A 19,912-nucleotide genomic window follows, 5' to 3' on the forward strand; every position below is an offset into this window, starting at 1 on the left:
GGCTCAGGCAATCCACTCGCCTTGGCCTCCCAAAGTGCTAGGATTACAGGCTGAGCCACCAAGCCCGGCTGTGTGTCCAACTTTATCACATTAATATTATGCCATAAGCATTCTGTTTGCTTTACTGCTAAGAGTTACTAAACTAAGAGTGATGGTTTACTCTATAAAGGCTTTTATGGGTTAGGTCAAGTTATTTTAGTAAAAAATATTCTCCTTATGTAATTTCACAAGTTTAAAATCAACTTTTAGTCCCAGAATCATGTGTAGCTTTTCAGAACTTCCATGCAACCCGAGGAGCTAATTTGAGGGGGGGAAATGCCATTTTATATTTGATTTATGCAACAAGTTATGCTGCTGCTTTGGGGGGCGGGTGTTGGGTTTGTTTTAGTTTTTTTTGGTTTTTTTTTTTTGAGTTGGAGTCTCACTCTGTTGCCCAGACTGGAGTGCAGGGGCATGCTCCCAGCCACCGCAGCCTTGACCTGCTGGACTCCAGCGATACTTCCGCCTCAGCCTTCCAAGTAGCTAGAACTACAGGCGTGCACTACCACGCCCGGCTAATTTTTTGATTTATTGTAGAGATGAGGTCTTGCCAAGTTGCCTGGATAGATCTCGAAAGCGCGGGCTCAGGCAATCCACTCGCCTCAGCCTCCCAAAGTGCTGGGATTACAGGCTGAGCCACCAAGCCCAGCCTGTTCTGGATTTTTACTGAGTTGAAGTCTCACTGTCGCCAGGCTGGAGTGCAGAGGTATGCTCACAGCCACCGCAGCCTCGCCCTGCTGGGTTCAGGCAATCCTTCCACCTTGGCCTTGCAAGTAGCTGTAACTACAGGCGCATGCCACCACACCCGGCTAATGTTTTGATTTATTGTAGAGACGAGATCTTGCCAAGTTGTCCAGGCTGGTCTCTAACCCTGGACTCAGGCAATCCTCTCACCTCCACCTCCCAAAGTGATGGGATTACAGGCTTGAGCCATCGCACCCAGCTTGTTACGCTTTTTTAAAAGCAGATTTCATAATACTAAAAAGGGTCAATAGCTTGAAAAATTGTATCCCTATTTCTATATATGATGCTGGTTAATTTCCCATTCTATCTTGGATCAGGTAGTCACTTTAAGATGACATGGTATCGGACAGGCCCAGTGGCTCACATCTATAATCCCAACACTTTAGAAGGCCAAGGCAGGAGTACTGCTTGAGCCCAGGAGTCTGAGACCAACATAACAAGACCTCATCTCTATAAAGAATCAAAAAACACTAGCCTGGCATGGTGGTGCACACCTATAAGTTCCAGCTACTCTGGGGGCTGAGGGAGGATCACTTTAACCCAGGATTTTGAGGCTGAAGTGAGCCATGATCGTGCCACTGCACTCCAGCCTGGATGACAGAATAAGACCTCGACTAAAAAAAAGAAAAAGAATGATCTGATATGAATTATTTTTCCATGTACATGTTGGTCAGTCACAACTGTAGACACTGTAGATTTTTTCTCTGTACAGAGGTCTGAAGCTAAACTTAATTACTTTTTAAAATAAAATACAAAATTTACTTTTATTAAATGAGCTATAAAATAGTAGTACATGTATAGTTTAATATCTTATTTCTATTTCCTCTTTGATGCTTTCAATATTTTAAAATTAAGATGTCCGAACTGGCAACTTTTAGATTTCAATTTTTTAAAATAGTAAATAAATTATATGAATCCTTATTACCACCCATATGATATAAACATCTTGAACATACAATGAAGACAAATATCCCACAGATTCAGAAAACTAGATAATGTCATTATATTTGAACATGATTCTCTTTCTGAAAGTCTCTGGACTTCAAACTTGCATGCAGATTTTCTTCTATTCTTCAAAACTCCAATGTCAAAAAAGTTAACACTTTTGTAGTAAATTAAAATTAACAGAAACTTACATGTTTATTTAAAACAACTGCACAGAACAAAAACAATTGCTGAAGTGTTTTAACCACTTCATCACAAAAGAACTATTTAAAATTTATCATAAATCTATACCTTTCAAGATCTCTGGCCCAAAGGACAAGATTATATGCCAAAGTAATCTAATCAGCATTGTGAGATAGGCTGTCCCGGTTTATACAGGTAAGTCTTAGGTCTCAGACTCTTCTACCATAAAAGAACTTTCATAACTCTAAAAGGTACATCAAGGGTTCATCAAAATATCATTAGAACACCTTGTAAAACCACTTAACAACAAATATGTCTTCCTTGGCTAATCAAAATGGAAAGGATTGTTCATTCATGTGAAAACTGGTGCTACCTTTAGTACTGTGAAAAAGTGACTGATTATTTTTTAAGTATCTCCAAGTTGGGAGGCATTTTTTGTAGCTCAATATATGTAGCTCAAATAGGAGTTACACGCAAGTTTGGTGTATTCTATGAATCTGTATCTTGTTACTGTGATTCTGCTCTCTTGTATCACATGGAAACTTTGCCCTTCTCAAATCTGAAAGGAAATTCATAGGCCGTTCTGAGGAGAACAGGGAACTGTCACAAACTCAATTCCCAACCCTCTTTTTTAAGCAAAGATTAGAAAAACGAATACCAAGTTTTTTTTGTTAATCCTGCGTATGATCTTGCTAAACGGTGTATTGCTAAAACTCAAATTCTGACAGGACTACAATGGCAGCACCTCCACAAATGAAACAATTTTCCAATTAAAGAGGAGTCCTGGTGCAGTGAAAGCGTAGGACTTAGGAAGAATCAAGAACTACTTTCGAGATCCTGTTGGGGGGGATATCTTAATTCACTTATCCAAGGGGCCTCAGGTTCCTCGTGTGAAAAGTGAAAGAATGCATTAGATCTCCGTTGACCTTCTCTAAAAACCGCTTCTTCCCAAGAATGCATTAAATCTTCGTTGACCTAGCTCTAAAAACCGCCTCTTCCCAAGGTCCACGGTTAGTTTTCATAACTTACCACGGTATGCGAGGAAGGCAGGATGGGTTCTGCCCACAATCTTGAAGACGTTCAGCGTTTTGGTTAATAATTTGACAGACAATTTTAAGTAGCACAGTTACAGAAGCAGCAGCCCGCCTTGCTGGTCAAGGGTGACTCAAACCTTGCTGAGCCATTTATTTATTGGCCGGCTTGTACAGACACCACTTGTGTAAGGCCATTCCACCAGATTAAGGTGGTTAAACATAAATCAGGCCCTGGTGCCCGAGTGTGCCCACCCAGGGTGCACCCCGGGACGCTACAAGGTCAGGGGTCGGCGGGATGAGTGCGGGGTTGGCCCTGGAGCTGGGTTATCCAAATGTCCTCGGGGCCTCAACTCCAAAGAAGCATGCCCCGGACCCAAATACTCCTCCCTTTTCCAGGTCTCGAAAAGGACGCTGAACCAGTTCATCTGGAGCGGGGGAGGAGGAGGAAGAAGGCAGGGTGTAGTACTATCGGCGCTGAGTGGCGGCGGCAGAAGAGGCCAGGCCTTTGGGGGACCAACGAAAATTTTGGTTTTTAAGCCCCAACCCAACCGCAGCGCCTCCCGCGAAAAGACCTTTTCAGCCGCCTGGGCACGGGAAGCGGGCGGCCAGAGGAAGAACAAGGGGAGGAGGCGCGAAGTCCTTACCCACTGCAAAGCTGGCGGCTGCCGGCCGCAGCCGGCGGCTCCAGTACCAGAGGCCGGAGGCGGCTCCTCGGAGCCGTAAGGAGGCTGCCATGCTGCCCCCGCCCCGCCTCCCCGCGGTGACCTCCGCAGCCTCCCAGCTGGCCCACCCACTGCGAGCGTGTGCAGCTTGACGGGCGGGCTCGGCCGCGGCGTGGGACCGCGCGCGCGCGCTCTCGCTGCTCGGGGCGGGCGCTCATTGGCTGAGAGGAGGAGCGCCGCACCAAGAGGAGGTGCTCGACGGGACAGGGCCCGTCAATCCCCTTAAGGACAAGGAAGCAGACCAATCAGAATTCCTAGATCCGCGGCTACGCGAAGCACCAATAAGAGACCTCCTTGAGCCGCTACCTCTGGGTTCCCCAGCCCCGCCCCCTAGCTCCCTCCTCTTACAGCCTGCGGGCGGGTGTCTCCTTGTTTACCAAACCGGAGGGTGTGTGGGGATCGGTGGCTGTCGCTCCCTATCACCTCTTCGGAGCAGCTGCCCCACCCGCCCCAAAATCGCTCTTCCGAGGCTGTAACTGCCTGTTTCCTCCATGCAATAAAGGGCAAAACTGACTCGCAGCTTAAAAACCAATCGTAGAAATCTACCGTGTGTGATAACTTTTTAGTTCATTTGATTTTATTTAACCCGACAGTTTCTCAATAAACTTAAAAACAGTAGGAAAACATGTTGGTCATATTACTTTGAAGGGTAGAATTACTAGGAACTTGCACTTTCTATTCCAAGACATATTTCAATAATGTTTGAAAATTCTACAGCCTAAATCCATTTTGTAAGCAAAAACTAAAGATAAATTAAAATCAGGAAAGTAGTGTATATGTGTGTGTGTGTTAGACAGGCATGTAGTCATTCTTCTGTCGGTGCTCAGTGTACATATTTGAGTCTCTGAACCAGTTGAAGATCATTGCAGGTCTTCCCATCCCCACTGATTCCACCAAAAGGTTGAGAAACATGAGCACGCCAAAGCTAGACTTTCAGCCTTTGGAGAAAGTTAGTACAAAAGAGACTAAGTAAGGAGTAGCTAGAGAAATAGGGTGGTATCCACCACCTGCCACCCAAATTCATTTTATTTATTCATGATTGCCAAGGGCTGTACTCATCCAGCATTTTAATCTAAGAAGCAGAATCAACAGATTTAACTTTGACCTTTTTTTTTTTAACCTCCAACCAGTCACCCATGGAGTTTAAAACGGTTGAAGGGAAAGCAAAGGAATTGGACAATTTCCAAATGGGTTCTCTCATGATTGTGGCCGTGTTTCCAAGAACCAGTACAAAGTGCATTGTCTTCCATCTGTAATTGGTAGGAAAACAATTCCCTTATTTGGCAGTCTCTCCTTCACCCCCAAATTCTACCCTACACCAACTAAAAAGAAGGCAAGGACAAGAGAGAAGTAGGAAACACTCATTTCAGCAACTGGACAATCTCCTAGATTTGGGTCCCCACCCCTAATAGAAGTCTTCATTGGTTTCTAGAGTTTTTCCTATCTATTACTCTTGGTTTCTTTGAGTTTTAGCTGGAATAAACCTGCAACCAATAAATGTGGCCCTACAGGTTTCTATAATTAACTACTAAAAAGCAGTCAGCCTTTCAACTATGTCAATCTATAATACATAGCAGAGCTATTTACAACACAGGACAACAGCTGAATTTTTATCTCTTTTGAGATTCTATATCCAATCAGATTGCTTTTGCCATTTTTATTGTAAGCTACTGTTTTTGCTTCTTTAGGTTGTTTATAGGGCTCTTTTCGTAAAAATGAGTGTTTACAAAAGGCTGCCTCCTGTGAATAGTGTTCTCCTAGGACCAGCAACGGAGAAAAGGGAAGAAACTCAGAAAGAGCAGGCAGAACTAAAGCTGGGCATGAGGCCTTAACTTTTTTATTTTAATGATGGTGATGACTTTGAAAACAGAGTGGTATTGAAAGTATGATCCTTTTTGTTCAACGGTAACTAGAGGATAAGTCACAATGTTTCCACATTTCTACATCATGTAGACTAATGTCTCCTCCCAGAAGCCTTATATTGATTTGTAAATTAAGGATTTTTTATAGATTTCTTATAAGAACTGTGATTTTTTTTTTTTTTTTTTGTAATTCTTTTTTTTTTTTTTTTTTTGAGTTGGCATCTCACTCTATCGCCCAAGCTAGAGTGCAGCCATACTTGCGGTCACCACAGCCTCAACCTGCTGGGCTCAAGCGATCCTTCCACTTCAGCCTTCCAGGCATCTAGTACTACAGACACGCGCCAAGTAATTCTTACTATTTGAAAATGTATGTAAATATTATTGTATTAGCAAAGGTAGTTACTGTCTGTGGATAGTTTTCTTTATTTGACTGCCCTCCTGATACTTTATTTGAAAGATACTGCAGCTTCTCCCTAAATCTTAGCCACATATTTTTGTTTGAAATTGTTTCAAAGTCTTATAGTAGCCTGTGACTTCCGCTTCTAGGAAGATGTAATAGATATATTTTTTCTATTTCTTCCACTAAGTACAACTAAAACCTCTCACATGATATATAAAACAAACAAAAGACTGAAAAGTAGAGAGAAGTCATGCTGGTTAGGGATTCCAGAGAGGAACACAGTGGTAAAGTTCCTTGGGTTTTTATTTAGCCTTATATATCCTAAAATAGGTTAGTGAAGCCAAACACCAGAAACCCCAAAATGCAAGAGGCATAGACCAAAAAAAAAAAAAGAATGTCCCAATAAAAGACAGTTTTCTCTCACCAGAAAGTGGTAGCCTAACAAAACAGAAAACATCTAGAAGATAACCACTCAAATGTGGGCACACACACACACACACACACACACACACACACACACACTCACACACTCACACACTCACACACACACACAAACTGTGGCCTCATTCCCACAAAGCAAAGACCAAATGGGGAGCCTGGAATTCCTATTCTCCAAGCTGTGATGAGACACTTCAATATCCTAACACCCTACTCCCCCTACTCTTCAACCCCTTCAAGGTGATGTCAGAGAAAAGACTAGTAGAAAGCTGGAGCTTTCATCTTCAACATTGTGCAATAACAAGCACCCCTACATGCACTTGCCTCTCCATACCCTCAGTGTCTCCGGAGACCACATATCAAGTGTGGATTTCCACTCCTACTTTACAGTAATGAGGTGCCCCTCCCTTTCCCTGCTGGGGTGGTGTCTTGAGGAGGCCTACTGGAGAATCAGAACTTTCACCACTTACGGCCCAGAAGTAAGGAGGTCACCCTTTCTTTCTGTGGCAGGGTTCCCCAAGCCCCAGACCACAGAAAGTTTCATCTGTATTTACAACCGCTCCTCATCACTAACATTGCCACCTGGGCTCTGCCTGCTGTCAGATCAGCAGAGGCATTAGATTCTCATAGGAGCATAAACCCTATTGTGAACTATGTATGTGAGGGATCTAGGTTGCATGCTCCTTATGAGAATCTGATGTCTGATGATCTGAGGGGGAGCTGAGGCAGTGATGCTAATACTAGGGAGTGACTGCAAATTACAGGTTCGCATTAGCAGTGAGGTGTGACTGCACGGAGACCATAATAAATCAATTGTTTGCAGACATATCAAAACTCTACAGTGAGTGGAAGTGAGTTGATATGCTTCAATTGTACAGCTGCCCCTGGTGGCAGGCTTTAAGACAAAACACGACATTTATTTTAGTCTAGGTATGGCCTGCCAATTATTTTATTTACCACTTCCATCCACACCTCTTTTTTTTTAAATGGTGAGTTGTATAATTATTTCAGAAGTAAAGTGTACAATAAATGTTATTCACTTGAATCATCCCAAAACCACTCCCCTCACCATCCGAGAAAAAATTGTCTTCCATGAAACCTGTCCCTGATGCCAAAAAGGTTAGAGCCACTGCCCTATGGCATCAGTGGAGGTCACACCAGGAGCAGGAATGAGGCATTCCAACCCCTGTCAGCTAAGGAATTATCAGTGGAAGCCTAGAGTGGCTTGAACTCCCACTCTTCTCTAGCAAAACTGAGAAGCTCCCTGCCCTTGGTGTCAATAGAAGCAAAATAGGGAACCTAGACTTCTACCATCACTAGGAAATTACAAATCCCTGCCACAGCAGTGTCAGGAAAGGCCAGTTAATATAGAAGGTTTAAGTAAGATCCAGAGTGTCATAATACCCAAACATTCAGATTTCAGTCAGAAATCACTCATAAGACCAAAAGCCAGGAAGATCTCAAGTTGAATGACAAAAGACCATCAATAGATACCAACACCAAGATGACAATTAAAATTATCTGACAACGATTTGAAAGTAGCCATCAGAAAAACATTTCAATGAGCAATTAAAACATGCTTGAAATAAATGAAAGACTCTTCTCAGTAAATAAATATAAAATATAAAAAAGAAATAAATGAAAATTTTAGAATTGAAAAATGCAAGAAATGAACATTGAAAACTTAATGAGCTCAACAGCAGAATGGAGAAAAGAGTTAGTGAACTAGAAAATAGAACAATGGAAATTACCCAATGTAAACAACGGAGAGAAAATAAACTGGGATTAGAAAGAAAAACTATGGCCTGGCTCGGTGGCTCAGCCTGTAATCCCAGCACTTTGGGAGGCTGAGGCAAGTGGATTGCCTGAGCCCATGGGTTTGAGACCAGCCTGGGCAACTTGGCAAGGCCTCGTCTCTACAGTAAATCAAAAATTAGCCAGGCGTGGTAGTGCGTGCCTGTAGTTCCGGCTAATTGGAAGGGTGAGGCGGAAAGATCGCCAGAGCCCAGCAGGTTGAGGTTGTGGTGGCTGGGAGCGTGCCACTGCACTCCAATCTGGGCGACAGAGTGAGACTCCAACTCAAAAAAAAAAAAAAAAAAGAAAAAAGAAAAACTACAAAGCTCAGGGGCTGTGATGTGATAATAAAAAAGATCTAACATTCCTGTGGTCAGAGCCTGGGAAGAAGAGAAAAAAGAATTTCCCAACAAGATCCACATTATCTAATCATTTTCACACTTGTTCCCAAGATATTACTCACTCACCTCCTGATAAGATGGTACTTTCTCCTTTGCCCAGATCACTCTGAGTTCCTCAGGTTCTCTCTTTTTTTCTTCTTTCCTTCCTTTACTTTTTCCTTTTTCACACATTCTAACATCTCTTCTGTACTCTTCACCTTTTAGAACTCTACTCAGAATGACCTCCCCCACGAAGTCTTTTTCTTATATAAGCAGTCATGAAAATAATTCAGTCAGTTAAGAAACAATATCTGGGCTGGGCTCAGTAGCTCAGCCTGTAATCCCAGCACTTTGGGAGGCTGAGGCAAGTGGATTGCTTGTGCCCGCGGAATAAGACCAAGCTGGGCAACTTGGCGAGACCTCGTCTCTACAATAAATCAAAAACTAGCTAGGCATGGTAATTCCAGCTACTTGGAAGGCTGAGGCTGAAGGATCGCTGGAGCCCAGCAGGTCGAGGCTGTAGTGGCGGGGAACGTCCCACTGCACTCCAGTCTGGGCAACAGAGTGAGACTCCAACTCAAAAAAATAGTTAATTAATTAATTAATTAATTAAAATAAAATAAATCCTGCTTTCTCAAAAAAATTTTAAAAAAAGAAGCTATATCTAAAGTTACTTTCAAAAACTACCAGTTAGCATAACATTTTGCTTAATAAAACAGTAAGTTCAAATGGTAGCAATTTGCTTTTTCTTTGCACAAAAGAAGTCTGGGCCATTGCCTTGCTAAGATATGGTGTGGCCATGAGCTCTCTGAGCTATGGCCAGGCCATGTTTCCTGGCTTTGGACCCCTTCCCTACCTTGGGGAGGTGAATCTTCTCTTTCTTTCTCTCTCTCTCTAATTTACTTTTAAATAAACTATATTTTCTAATCTAAAATAAAAGAAGTCTGGATGTTGGCATACCAGGGCCAGTATGATAGCTCTGAGTGATCAAAAATCCAGACTTCTTATTTTGTTTTACTATCTAACACTGTTTTCTAGTCTCATGATTACTTCATGATCCCAAATGGTTGCCAGTGGTCTAGCCATCTTGTCTGGGTCCCAGCCAAGAGGAAAGAAACAGGGAAGAAAGGTAAAGGAAAGGGATGTGCCAGTCAACTATTCTCATTTTCAGAAGCCTTCCTATAAATCCCATCCTATAGTCACCCTTACCACTGGCCAGGACTTAGTCATTTAGCCATATGGATTTTGTTAGCCATGCCAAGCCTTTTCTCTAGGCAGTTTCAAAAATGTTTTGGAGCACAAAACACTGGTAATTGAATTGCATTCTAAGTTGAGAGCATATCTAAGAACATATCATTATATGTATTTACATTAATTAACTTAGACATCAGTATGAACTCATGCTTACCTTTTAATATAGATACAGATGGTTACATATAGAAATATTTATCAATATGTAACTATACACAGGTTAGTATATACACATTTCTTTGCACTGTCATCTGAGGGCCTAGAAGCAATGATACCATAGTAGTAACAAGCACATCTAATATTATGTGTTTTACAGTTTCATATTTATCTGGAAAATAAATAGTCTTTGACTGTGATGGTCAACAATGATCTAGCCTTGTCAATATAGATTATAAAAGATTATTGAATACATTTAATTACCATACAATAAATATCTGCTGATTCTGCCAATATTTGTGATTATACAATCAATTTTTATATTCCTAGTTATTTTAATTATTACATGGTCTTCAATATGCATATTCAACATAAACACTGAATCAAATTAATTAATTATATTCCTTTGTTTCCATTTTACAAAACATATCTAAACATGATAATGCTCATAAATATTATCTAGCAGCATATTACATACTTTGTAATATAACATGATAATAACAACAGTGGTCTTACCTCTTTTAATGATGTCTACAGCTTAAAGGTGTTATAAATTTACAAAAATCCCCATTACATTTCATCTTGATAATTTTCTTCCTCAAGCATAGACCTGAATTTTCATTGCCTCTGAGAAAGGAAAAACTCAGAATCATGATTACTTTTTGCTGTTCCTTAATGTTATTGGAAGAATTAACAATATTAGAAAGTGCTGTATATAAATTATGACTATTTTAATTCTAATAAAGTTCAGTCTGTATATCAGAAGTTGTTTCAGTTTGTCTTGTACTGCTACAACAGAATACCACAGACTAGATAATTCACAAGAAATAGAAATTTATTTCTAACAGTTCTGGAGTCTTAGAAGTCCAAGATTAAGGTGCCAGCATCCTCTGTGTGCCTTCTTGCTGTGTCCTCACAGGGCAGAAGAGTGAAAGAGGATCAACCAATTTCCAAAAGCCCTTTAACAATGACATTAATCCATTCATAAGAGCAGAGACCAAAAGCACCCACATCCCAACACTGTTGTATTGGAGAGTACGTCTCCAACACATGAATTTTGGTGAATGCACATACCACAGAACAAGTGATTCTAAATTTTTAACTTGCTTAAAGAGATAAAAGGTAGGCCAGACATCGCTGCAGTGTGGCTCATGCTTGTAATCCCAGCACATTGGAAGGCCAAGGCAGAAGGATCACTAGAGGTCAGGAACTAGAGACCAGCATGGGCAACATAGTAAGACCCCATCTCTACAAAAAGTAAAAAAATTAGCCCCAGCTACTTGGGAGGCTGAGGTAAGAGGATTGCTTGGGACCAGGAGCTCAAGGCTGCCGTGAGCTATGATTACACCACTGCACTCCAACCTGGGCAACAGAGCAAGATCCTAACTCAGGAAAAAAAGAGAGAGCAAAAAGAAAACAGAGGCATTAGTCTCCATTACTGAAAAGTCCAATGTAGTCCTGGCTTTAGGAGAGACGTGTTCTCTCTGTGTCTCCATTCTGCCTGCCATAGTGTTGACTTCAAGCTTCAAGAACTGCTGTAGTTGCTCCCCCAGCAGTTACCAACAGCTGTGCCACTTGTAGTTTCATTCTGAAACATCTTGGGCTGGATAAGATCTTGTTAAGGAAGAGAGGGGAAACTTTCTTCCTTACAGAAACTCTAATTTTCATCGGATTCTAGCTTATTTCTGAATCAATTTACTATGGCCAAAACAATGGAATAAGCCAAAGCATTGGAATAAGGGCCTACTCTGTAGCTAAGCTGAGGCCATTTTCACTCAAACCAAATGGCTTGAGCCTAGGGGATGAGGAAAAGAGACGCATTGTTTTTGAGAGGTTTTTTTAACCCAAAAGACGATGAAGAACTATAGGATAACAAAAATGGCTGTCAACCTCAGACAGTGACTAAGCAAATTAATCCACAGACATCACTTTAAGCAGGCTTTTAAACTGGCAGCTCCAGGTAAAACCTCATCCCCAAAATGTACTATAGTGCTCTTAAAACTTGGAATCAGAATGACTTTGAGCAAGTCAGGCAGTCTCCAATGCTGACCTCATAAGTTTCCATAACCTACTGGTTTGTGATTGAGGAAGCAGTGGGTCAACTTTGTTCAACGTCCCAAATGTTGATTATAATAAAAAGTAGCTGAAATATGTGGTTTTGCTATTATTTGGGTTTTTTGAAGGTATAATTACCAGAGGCTCATGATTTGGGTAGCCTTGGGTCACCTGATATTTCCTGGCCAGGTTATTTCTTCACCTGGCCCAGTTCATCTGAACAGATCATAACGCAGTGGTTTGTAATTCTCAATGCACGTCAGAACTTTTTAAGAATATGAAAGCCCAGTCCCTACCCAAAAATAATTTCTGAGGTCATTTGAATTTATTTTTAATTTTGACAGGTGATTCTGCTGTACAGCAAGTACTGAGAGCCACTGCTATAGGTGGTAAAACTATCTAAGACCCAGGAGATGTTCAAGAATAAATCATGCTTGCAGCCGGGCACAGTGACTCAAGCCTATAATCCTAGCACTTTCAGAGGTGGAGGCAAGAGGATTGCCTGAGCCCAGGGGTTCGAGACCAGCCTGTACAACATAGCGAGACCTTGGCTCTACAGTAAATCAAAATTAGCAGTGCATGGTAGCACACACCTGTGGTTCCAGCTGCTTGGAAGCCTGAGGCAGAAGGATTGCCTGAGCCCAGCAGGTCGAGGCTGTGGTGGCCATAAATATGCCACTGCACTCCAGCCTGAGTGACAGAGTAAGACTCCCACTAAAAAAAAAAAAAGTCTATAATAAATAAGACCACCAGATATAAAAAGAACAGTGAACTAAACAAAGTAGTAAAAAAATTAAAGTAAAAAAATTATTTTAAAGTCTCACTAAAATGTTTTTTAAAATGCTAGTTGTGAGCTTTCAATCCACTTAACTTTGTAAAGAAATGATTTTTAGATTCTGGCAGGGCGCAGTAGCTCAAGCTTGTAATCCCAGCACTTTGGGAGGCCGAGGCAAGAGGATTGCCTGAGCTCAGGGGTTTGAGACCAGCCTGGGCAACTTGGTGAGACTTCATCTCTACAATTAAAAAAAAAAAAAAAGTCAGGCATGGTAGTGCGAGCCTGTAGTTCCAGCTACTTGAAAGGTTGAAGAAGAAGGATCGCCTGAGTCCAGCAGGTCAAGGATGTGGTGGCCATGAGCATTCCACTGCACTCCAGCCTGGGTGACAGAGTGAAACTCCAACTAGATAGATAGATAGATAGATAGATAGATAGATAGATAGATAGATAGATAGATAATGCTTGTAATGACAGTACATGCAGAAAGAAAGAGACAGGTATGAGAGATATATAGGGGGCAAAATTGCTATTATCAGTTACTTCCAGGAGTTGAAGAAGTCTTGAAGTCTTGAAGGAGGAGTAATCTAGGTAGATGCCCAGGCTTTTGGCTTGGGCGACTAGATAGATGAAAGTGCCATTTCCCAAGACAGGGAACGAGGTGATATTGAGTTGGAAGTGGACATGTTCAGGGGCAGCTGGCCATATGGAGAGTTTGAGTTAGAGACAAACATTTGGGAGTCATGGGCTAATCGTTGATAATTCAGGTCATGAATGTAGATGGGAACATTTCTAAGATGAGAAGAGAAAATGGTTGCTTATAAAACCTCCAAGAACACCCCTAAGGAGGCAGAAGAATTAATTTATGAAGAGGGTCTATGGCAAAGGAGAACAAGGACAAAATGTTGCCAGAGAAGTTGAAGCAAGAGAAGGCAGCAAGGAAGGAATATTTCACAGTGCTGGTTACTATCAGGTAATTGATAAGATAAGCAAGGAAGGTCTGTATAGGCTTTTACAACTAAGAATTATTGTTGAATTTAATAAGGAAGAGCAGGTTCAGTGAAATGATGGGGCCAGATCACAACAGGTTGAAGAGAGACTGAGAAATGAAGACCATGAATCTTGCCCATTTTTTCAAGAAACTTGGCCTGTGCTGCAACAGAAAAATTAGAAAACAAGCAAATTCAAGGGAGATTTTTGTTTTCATTTTAAAGAGCAAGAGATTTGAGTATGTTTAAATGCTAAGGGAAAAGGTTGGGAGAAAGACTGAGGTTGAAAGAGGTAGACTGATAGAAGGTAATTGTAGGGTTACAACTGAACAATCCCTGAAAGCATTTCTCTTTATTTTGTTTTAGATCTTTAAAAAATGCTTCCTCATTTAGATTATACATGTGGCAAACACGCTGGCTGAGTTGTGTTCAGGTTGTAGTGTTTTGTGAAAGGTAGAACTTGCGAGGAATAAAATTGGATATTTAGCTGAAGAGATGGCTAAGCATTGCCAAAGGAGGAGCATGATTCTTACTGATTGTTTATAGTAAAATGTAAGAGGAGAAAAAAAGAATTGAAGATGGAATTGTTAGCAAAAAGGGACCAGTAGACAAAGCAATGTTGAGTGGTCACAAAAGAATAAATGCACTTACATAGTGCTCAAAACAGGGAGAACAAAAAGCATTTTATTTTTTGAATATATACACATGTAGTACAATTTTTTTTTTTTTTTGAGTTGGAGTCTCACTCTGTCACCCAAGTTGGAGTGTAGTGGCACCATCACAGCTCCCCACAGCCTCAACCTGCTGGGCTCAGGTGATTCTTCTGCCTCAGCCTCCTGAGTAGCTGGGACTACAGGCATGACTATGCTTGGCTTATTTTTTTTATTTTTGTAGAGATAAGGTCTTGCTATGTTGCCCAGGCTGGTCTCAAACTCCTAGGCTCAAGCAATCCTCCCACCTTCACCTCCCAAAGTGCTGGGATAACAAGTGTGAACCACCATAGTTGGCCAAGCTATCTTTTTTAAGCAAGAGAATGATTGACACAGATTTCAGTTAGAGGTTACCTCTAATTGGACAGAAGAAAAGGCAGGTTTCTTATTATTCTTCACATAATAGTGAGGTCAAGAAACATTTCACAGGGATCATTCATAAGTTGAGACCAATTAATTATTCAAATAAATCAAGGTGTTGTATATATTTTTAGTCACAGGGCATGACACTGAGCAGAACATTTTTCAGTCTCTCTTTTATGATGTGACATGGGGAGCTAAGCTATGCTCAGAAGTCATTTCAGGGATTTGCCAGAAATTTTTAAAGTTCATGTGCTCAACTCATTCTCTCCCTGTAGGCAGACTAGATTGGAATTAGATGGTTGCTTCATGAGTACAAAACCAAAACAAGAGGAGACAGACAAATCAAATATCTGGTGAATGCCCTGCCACTTTTGTGACCATAGTAACAGGAATTACATAAATCAGTGTCTAAATATCCCATGTTTATCTTCACATTAGAAATGGAGTTTCAACTGGAACCAGGAATAGGTCATATTTAGAGGTTTGATTTCCTTTTCATTGGATAATGGCCACTGTAAGTGTTTGCCTCTAGGACTTTCTTTCTTCTTTTCTTTTTTTTTTTTTTTTTTTTTTTTGAGTCAGAGTCTCACTTTGTCACTTAGACTGAAGTGCAGTAGCACAAACATGTCTCACCACGGCCTTCATCTCCTAGACTCAGGCAATCCTCTCACCTCAGCCTACCGAGTAGCTGAGAATGTAGGTGCATGCCACCACACCTGGATAATATTTCTATTTTTTTTTGTTTTTTTTGTAGAGATGAAATTTCACTATGTTGCCTAGGCTGGTCTTGAACTCCTGGACTCAATGAATCCTCCTGCCTCAGCCACTCAAAGTGCTGGGATTACAGGCATGAGCCACCACATCCATCCCCTCTGTGACTTTTCTTAGGGCTAGTCCAGAAAGTGTTGATTGTCTTTAAGGAAGTTTTCACCTGTTTGGGGCAAAATAAAAAAATATTTCCCTGGATTAGACTTTCTGGGAAGGGCTGTCTTTGTTCTAAGAATATGCTGTTTATTATTTTTTTGGTGATAAAATATGATGGTGGTAGTAGACTATTGGATCTTTTTCATGCCGTCTTGAATAAATTGAATACTTGACAGCATTTTATCAGGTTCTCCAATACTTTTCTAACTAGATCATAAAAGCCAAAGTCCTGGAGCTACTGTTCCGTCCTTCCACGGTTGAACAACCACTTTTTCCGACTGATACATTCTTAAGATATGATAAGAACTTCAAACTGGCCACATTAACATTTTCTAGGGCTTCAAGCTATCTTTCATATGATTCCTTTTATTTACTCTTATAGCTATACTTTCAGTGAATATTCTATTTTGCCATATTTACAGGTTATCAGTGAATATCATTATAACCCTAAGGATTTACAACCTCCTATGAATTCACTTTCTAAGAGCACAGGAATAATGTCTTATAATAATAATATAATAGTAATAATAATAATGATGATGTCTACTATTTTTTGAGCATATACTATATGCCAGGTAATTCATGAGTTCTTTACATGGCCTAATTCAGGTAGCTCTTTCAGCAATCCTATGAGGAAATGATAATTATTATTTGCATTTGAAGATAAGACAATTAGGGCATATAGAGGTTATTAACTTGTCCATGATCACATAGCTAGTAACTAGGACTAGAACTCAAAAACAGTCATCAGATTCCAAAGTCCATGCTTATAACCATTATGTTATATTTCAAAAAATCAAGGGTAGTATTTCCATTGGGAATTTAAACTCTGGTTTCCTTTAGAAAGCAAAACTAATGAGACATAGCAGGCCTTTTTTTTTTTTTAGTTGGAGTCTCACTCTGTCACCCAGACGGGAGTGCAGTGGCCGCTCCCAGGCACCGCAGCCTCGACCTGCTGGGCTCCAACGATTCTTCCACCTCAGCCTTCCAAGTAGCCGGAATTACAGGCATGCGCTACCACGCCCAGCTGATTTTTTTTTTTTTTTATTTATTGTAGAGTTGAGGTCTTGCTGCCCAGGCGGGTCTCGAACCCGCGGGCTCAGGCAATCCACTCACCTCAGCCTCCCAAAGGCGTGGGATTACAGGCTGAGCCACCGAGCCCGGCAGCAGTGTTTAAAGTTGTTATTTTTTTACTATTTGGCACACAAAAAATATTCAGTGCTAAACCTAATCTATCCCATCTATATACAAACAATTTGCATTTCTAGGGTAGAATAATGAAAATACTTCTCAGTCACTCTATCCTTTTTATATTCTTTCTATTTGTGAATTTTTTTTCCTAAAATGATTCCTGACTGTAGATTTATCAAGAACAGTATCCTGGAGATGGGCACCATGGCTCACACTTGTAATCTCAACCACTCAGGAGGCAGAGAAGAGTAGAACGCTTGAGTCCGGGAGTTTGAGGTTACAGTGAGCCATGATCATGCCACTATACTCCAGTGGGAAACAGAGAGAGACCCTGATTCTTCAATAAATAAATAAGAGTCTGTCCTTATGCTGATTCTAGTTTGTTTTTCAGCATATTTCCTGGTTTTAACCTCCTCAGCTGATGTGACTGAGCCAAGACTAGCCCTTGCCTCTCTCTCCCCTTTTTGGGATATGGCCTTGACCTCTGTTTAAGGAAGGTCTTGTCTCTGATTTGTATGTCTTTCTGCCATGCTGAAGCCTCCAGCCTTTCTTGGTCTTCCTTCACTTTTGCTCCTGAGTATATCTTATGTAACCTTTCGTAACAGGTGTCTTTTGACAAGTCTATATCATGTGCCAGTTTTCCATACACGATTAGCCTCAGCTTTAGTACTTGGGTCTCCCAACCACGCTCTATAATGCTTGATGTATCCAGGGGTTCCCATTCTTAGCTCTTTAAGAGAGACAACCAAACCAAAAATTATATTCAAGTCATCCTCCAGTGAGTTCTGTATATTACTTGATGGCACCTCAAGGTTTAGTTATTTGCTAAGGAGGACTTATGAGCCAGCATAGAGTCATAATTATGGATATGGTTTATCACAGTGAAAGAATACAAAGCAAAATTAACAAAGGCAAAAGCACAGGGCAAAGTCCAGAGGAAACCAAGCACAAGCTTTTAACTATCCTGTCTCAATGGAGTCACATGCTTAATTCCTCAGCAATGAATTGTGATGACACATGTGCAAAAATTTCTACCAGAGAAGTTCATTATAGACTCAGCACCCCAGGATTTTTACTGGGGGCTGGTAATATAAGCACCCTCTACCCATCACCAACTTCCAGACTCCCAGAAGGAAAGCAGGTGTTCAGCCTAAACCAATTGTTTGTACAAACAGTTTAGGTACAGTGAAGCCAGTTTTATTCGTTAGCATGGTAAGAATCTTTCCTAATCAAAGCTACCAGGTGCCAGCCAAGGAGAAACCTTATAAGAAGGCCTTCAAAGAATAGCAACTAGGCTTGCTATGTCAACTTTTAAATTTAATACCTGGGAAAATACAAAGAAAGATCTGGTAGAACAGATCTGAGGCAAAGTCATTGAAGAAGAGCCAAGGGTCTGAGGCTGGAGTCACCAGGCATAATTGTCAAGTCCAAGAAGTCTGTAACCTGACAGTGAAAAGGAAAGAAACCCAAAGTGGGAAACTAAGTAGGAACCTTAAAGTAAAGCCCATTGAGTGGTGTTCGTTTGTCTTACCTATCTATTTATCTGGGGGGACCCAAAAAACCCAGAATTTATTTGTAAAAAATTGTATTTATTCTTACATGGGTTTTGTTTGCTTGATTGATTGTTTCTGAGTCACAGTCTCACTCTGTCATCAAGGCTGGAGTACAGCGGCATGCTCACGGCTACCACAGCCTCAACCTGCTGCGCTCAGACGATCTTTCTACTTCAGCCTTCCAAGCAACTGGAACTACAGGTGCATGCCACCATGCCTGGCAAATATTTGATTTATTGTAGAGACAAGGTCTCGCCATGTTGCCCGTGCTGGTCTCAAGCCCCTGGATTCAGGCAGTCCTCTCACCTCTGCCTCCCAAAGTGCTGGGATTATAGGCACGAGCCACCATTCCCGACCTATTCTTACGTGTTTAAACTTCAGGCACCTTCAAAGTACTCTCTATTTGATGCAATACACCTATTAAGACACTTTTCCTGCTGCTCCAAACAGTTATTGGACTTGTCAATTTTGATGCCTTTTAGTACTTCTGCCATTTTTTGTATTGCCTCTTCCACATCAGCAAAATGTTTCCCTTTGAGGACTTTTTTCCATCCAGAGAAATAAAAAAAGTCACTTATGCAGGATCATGTGAATAGGGAGGGTGGGGCAAGGGGATCATGCCATTTTGGGTCAAAAACTGCTGAATACTCAGTGTGGTGTGAACAGGTGCACTCATGCAGGACCCATCACAAAATGGACAAACGCACTGAAAGAATCTCCAAAAAAATTCACTGAACACAGCCTCTCACAACAATGCTAACTGATATACTGATGCCAATGGGTTCCTAGAACAACTACCTAGTGGAGAAAGCCTGTGCTACAAGAGGCTCGCCCTCCAAAAAAATTATTCTATTTTTTGGGGGTCTCCCCTCATATATATATTTTGAGTCAGAGTCTCTGTCATCCAGGATGGAATACAGTGGCACCATCAGGGCTCACCACAGCCTCAACCTCCTGGACTCAGGCAAGCCTTCTGTCTCATCTTCCTGAACAGTCGAGACTACAGGTACATACCACCACATCCGGCTAATTCTTTGATTTTTTGTGTGTGCGAATGAGGTCTCACTATGTTGCCCAGGCTGGTCTTGAACTCCTGGACTCAAGCAGGCCTCCCACCTCAGCTCCCAGCGTTCTGGGGCTACAGGTGTGAGCCACTGTGCCCAGCCTCCATTGAAAGAATTAATTAATCTCAAGTGTCATTGGTTGCCCCAAGCTACCCCTTTCGGTGCATAGTTGAATCAGGCTGCTTAAATGTATTGGCAAATGCTCTCCAGATGCCCCTACAACATGGCAAAGATACCTCAGGAAAGAAAATCTGCCGGGCTCGGTGGCTCAGCCTGTAATCCTGCACCTTTGGGAGGCTGAAGTGAGTGGATTGCCTGAGCCCGCAGGCTCGAGACCCGCCTG

General features: G+C 41.4%; 1 protein-coding gene across 1 annotated transcript in view; it reads right to left on the reverse strand.

Moving 5' to 3' along the window:
* The window catches only part of LOC103256177, a gene marked incomplete at its 3' end in the record, with an annotated part of 78,297 nt that overhangs the window by 23,611 nt on the left and 34,774 nt on the right, over positions 1 to 19,912 (reverse strand). Inside the window, exon 2 of the mRNA XM_021710448.1 lies at positions 3,590 to 3,888. Coding sequence (XP_021566123.1) covers positions 3,590 to 3,888 — 299 coding nt within the window. The remainder of the gene's footprint in view (positions 1 to 3,589; positions 3,889 to 19,912) is intronic.

This window comes from Carlito syrichta, unplaced genomic scaffold, assembly GCF_000164805.1.
Source record: "Carlito syrichta isolate Samal-C Ts95f unplaced genomic scaffold, Tarsius_syrichta-2.0.1 Scaffold288996, whole genome shotgun sequence".
Classification (NCBI taxonomy): Eukaryota; Metazoa; Chordata; class Mammalia; order Primates; family Tarsiidae; genus Carlito; species Carlito syrichta.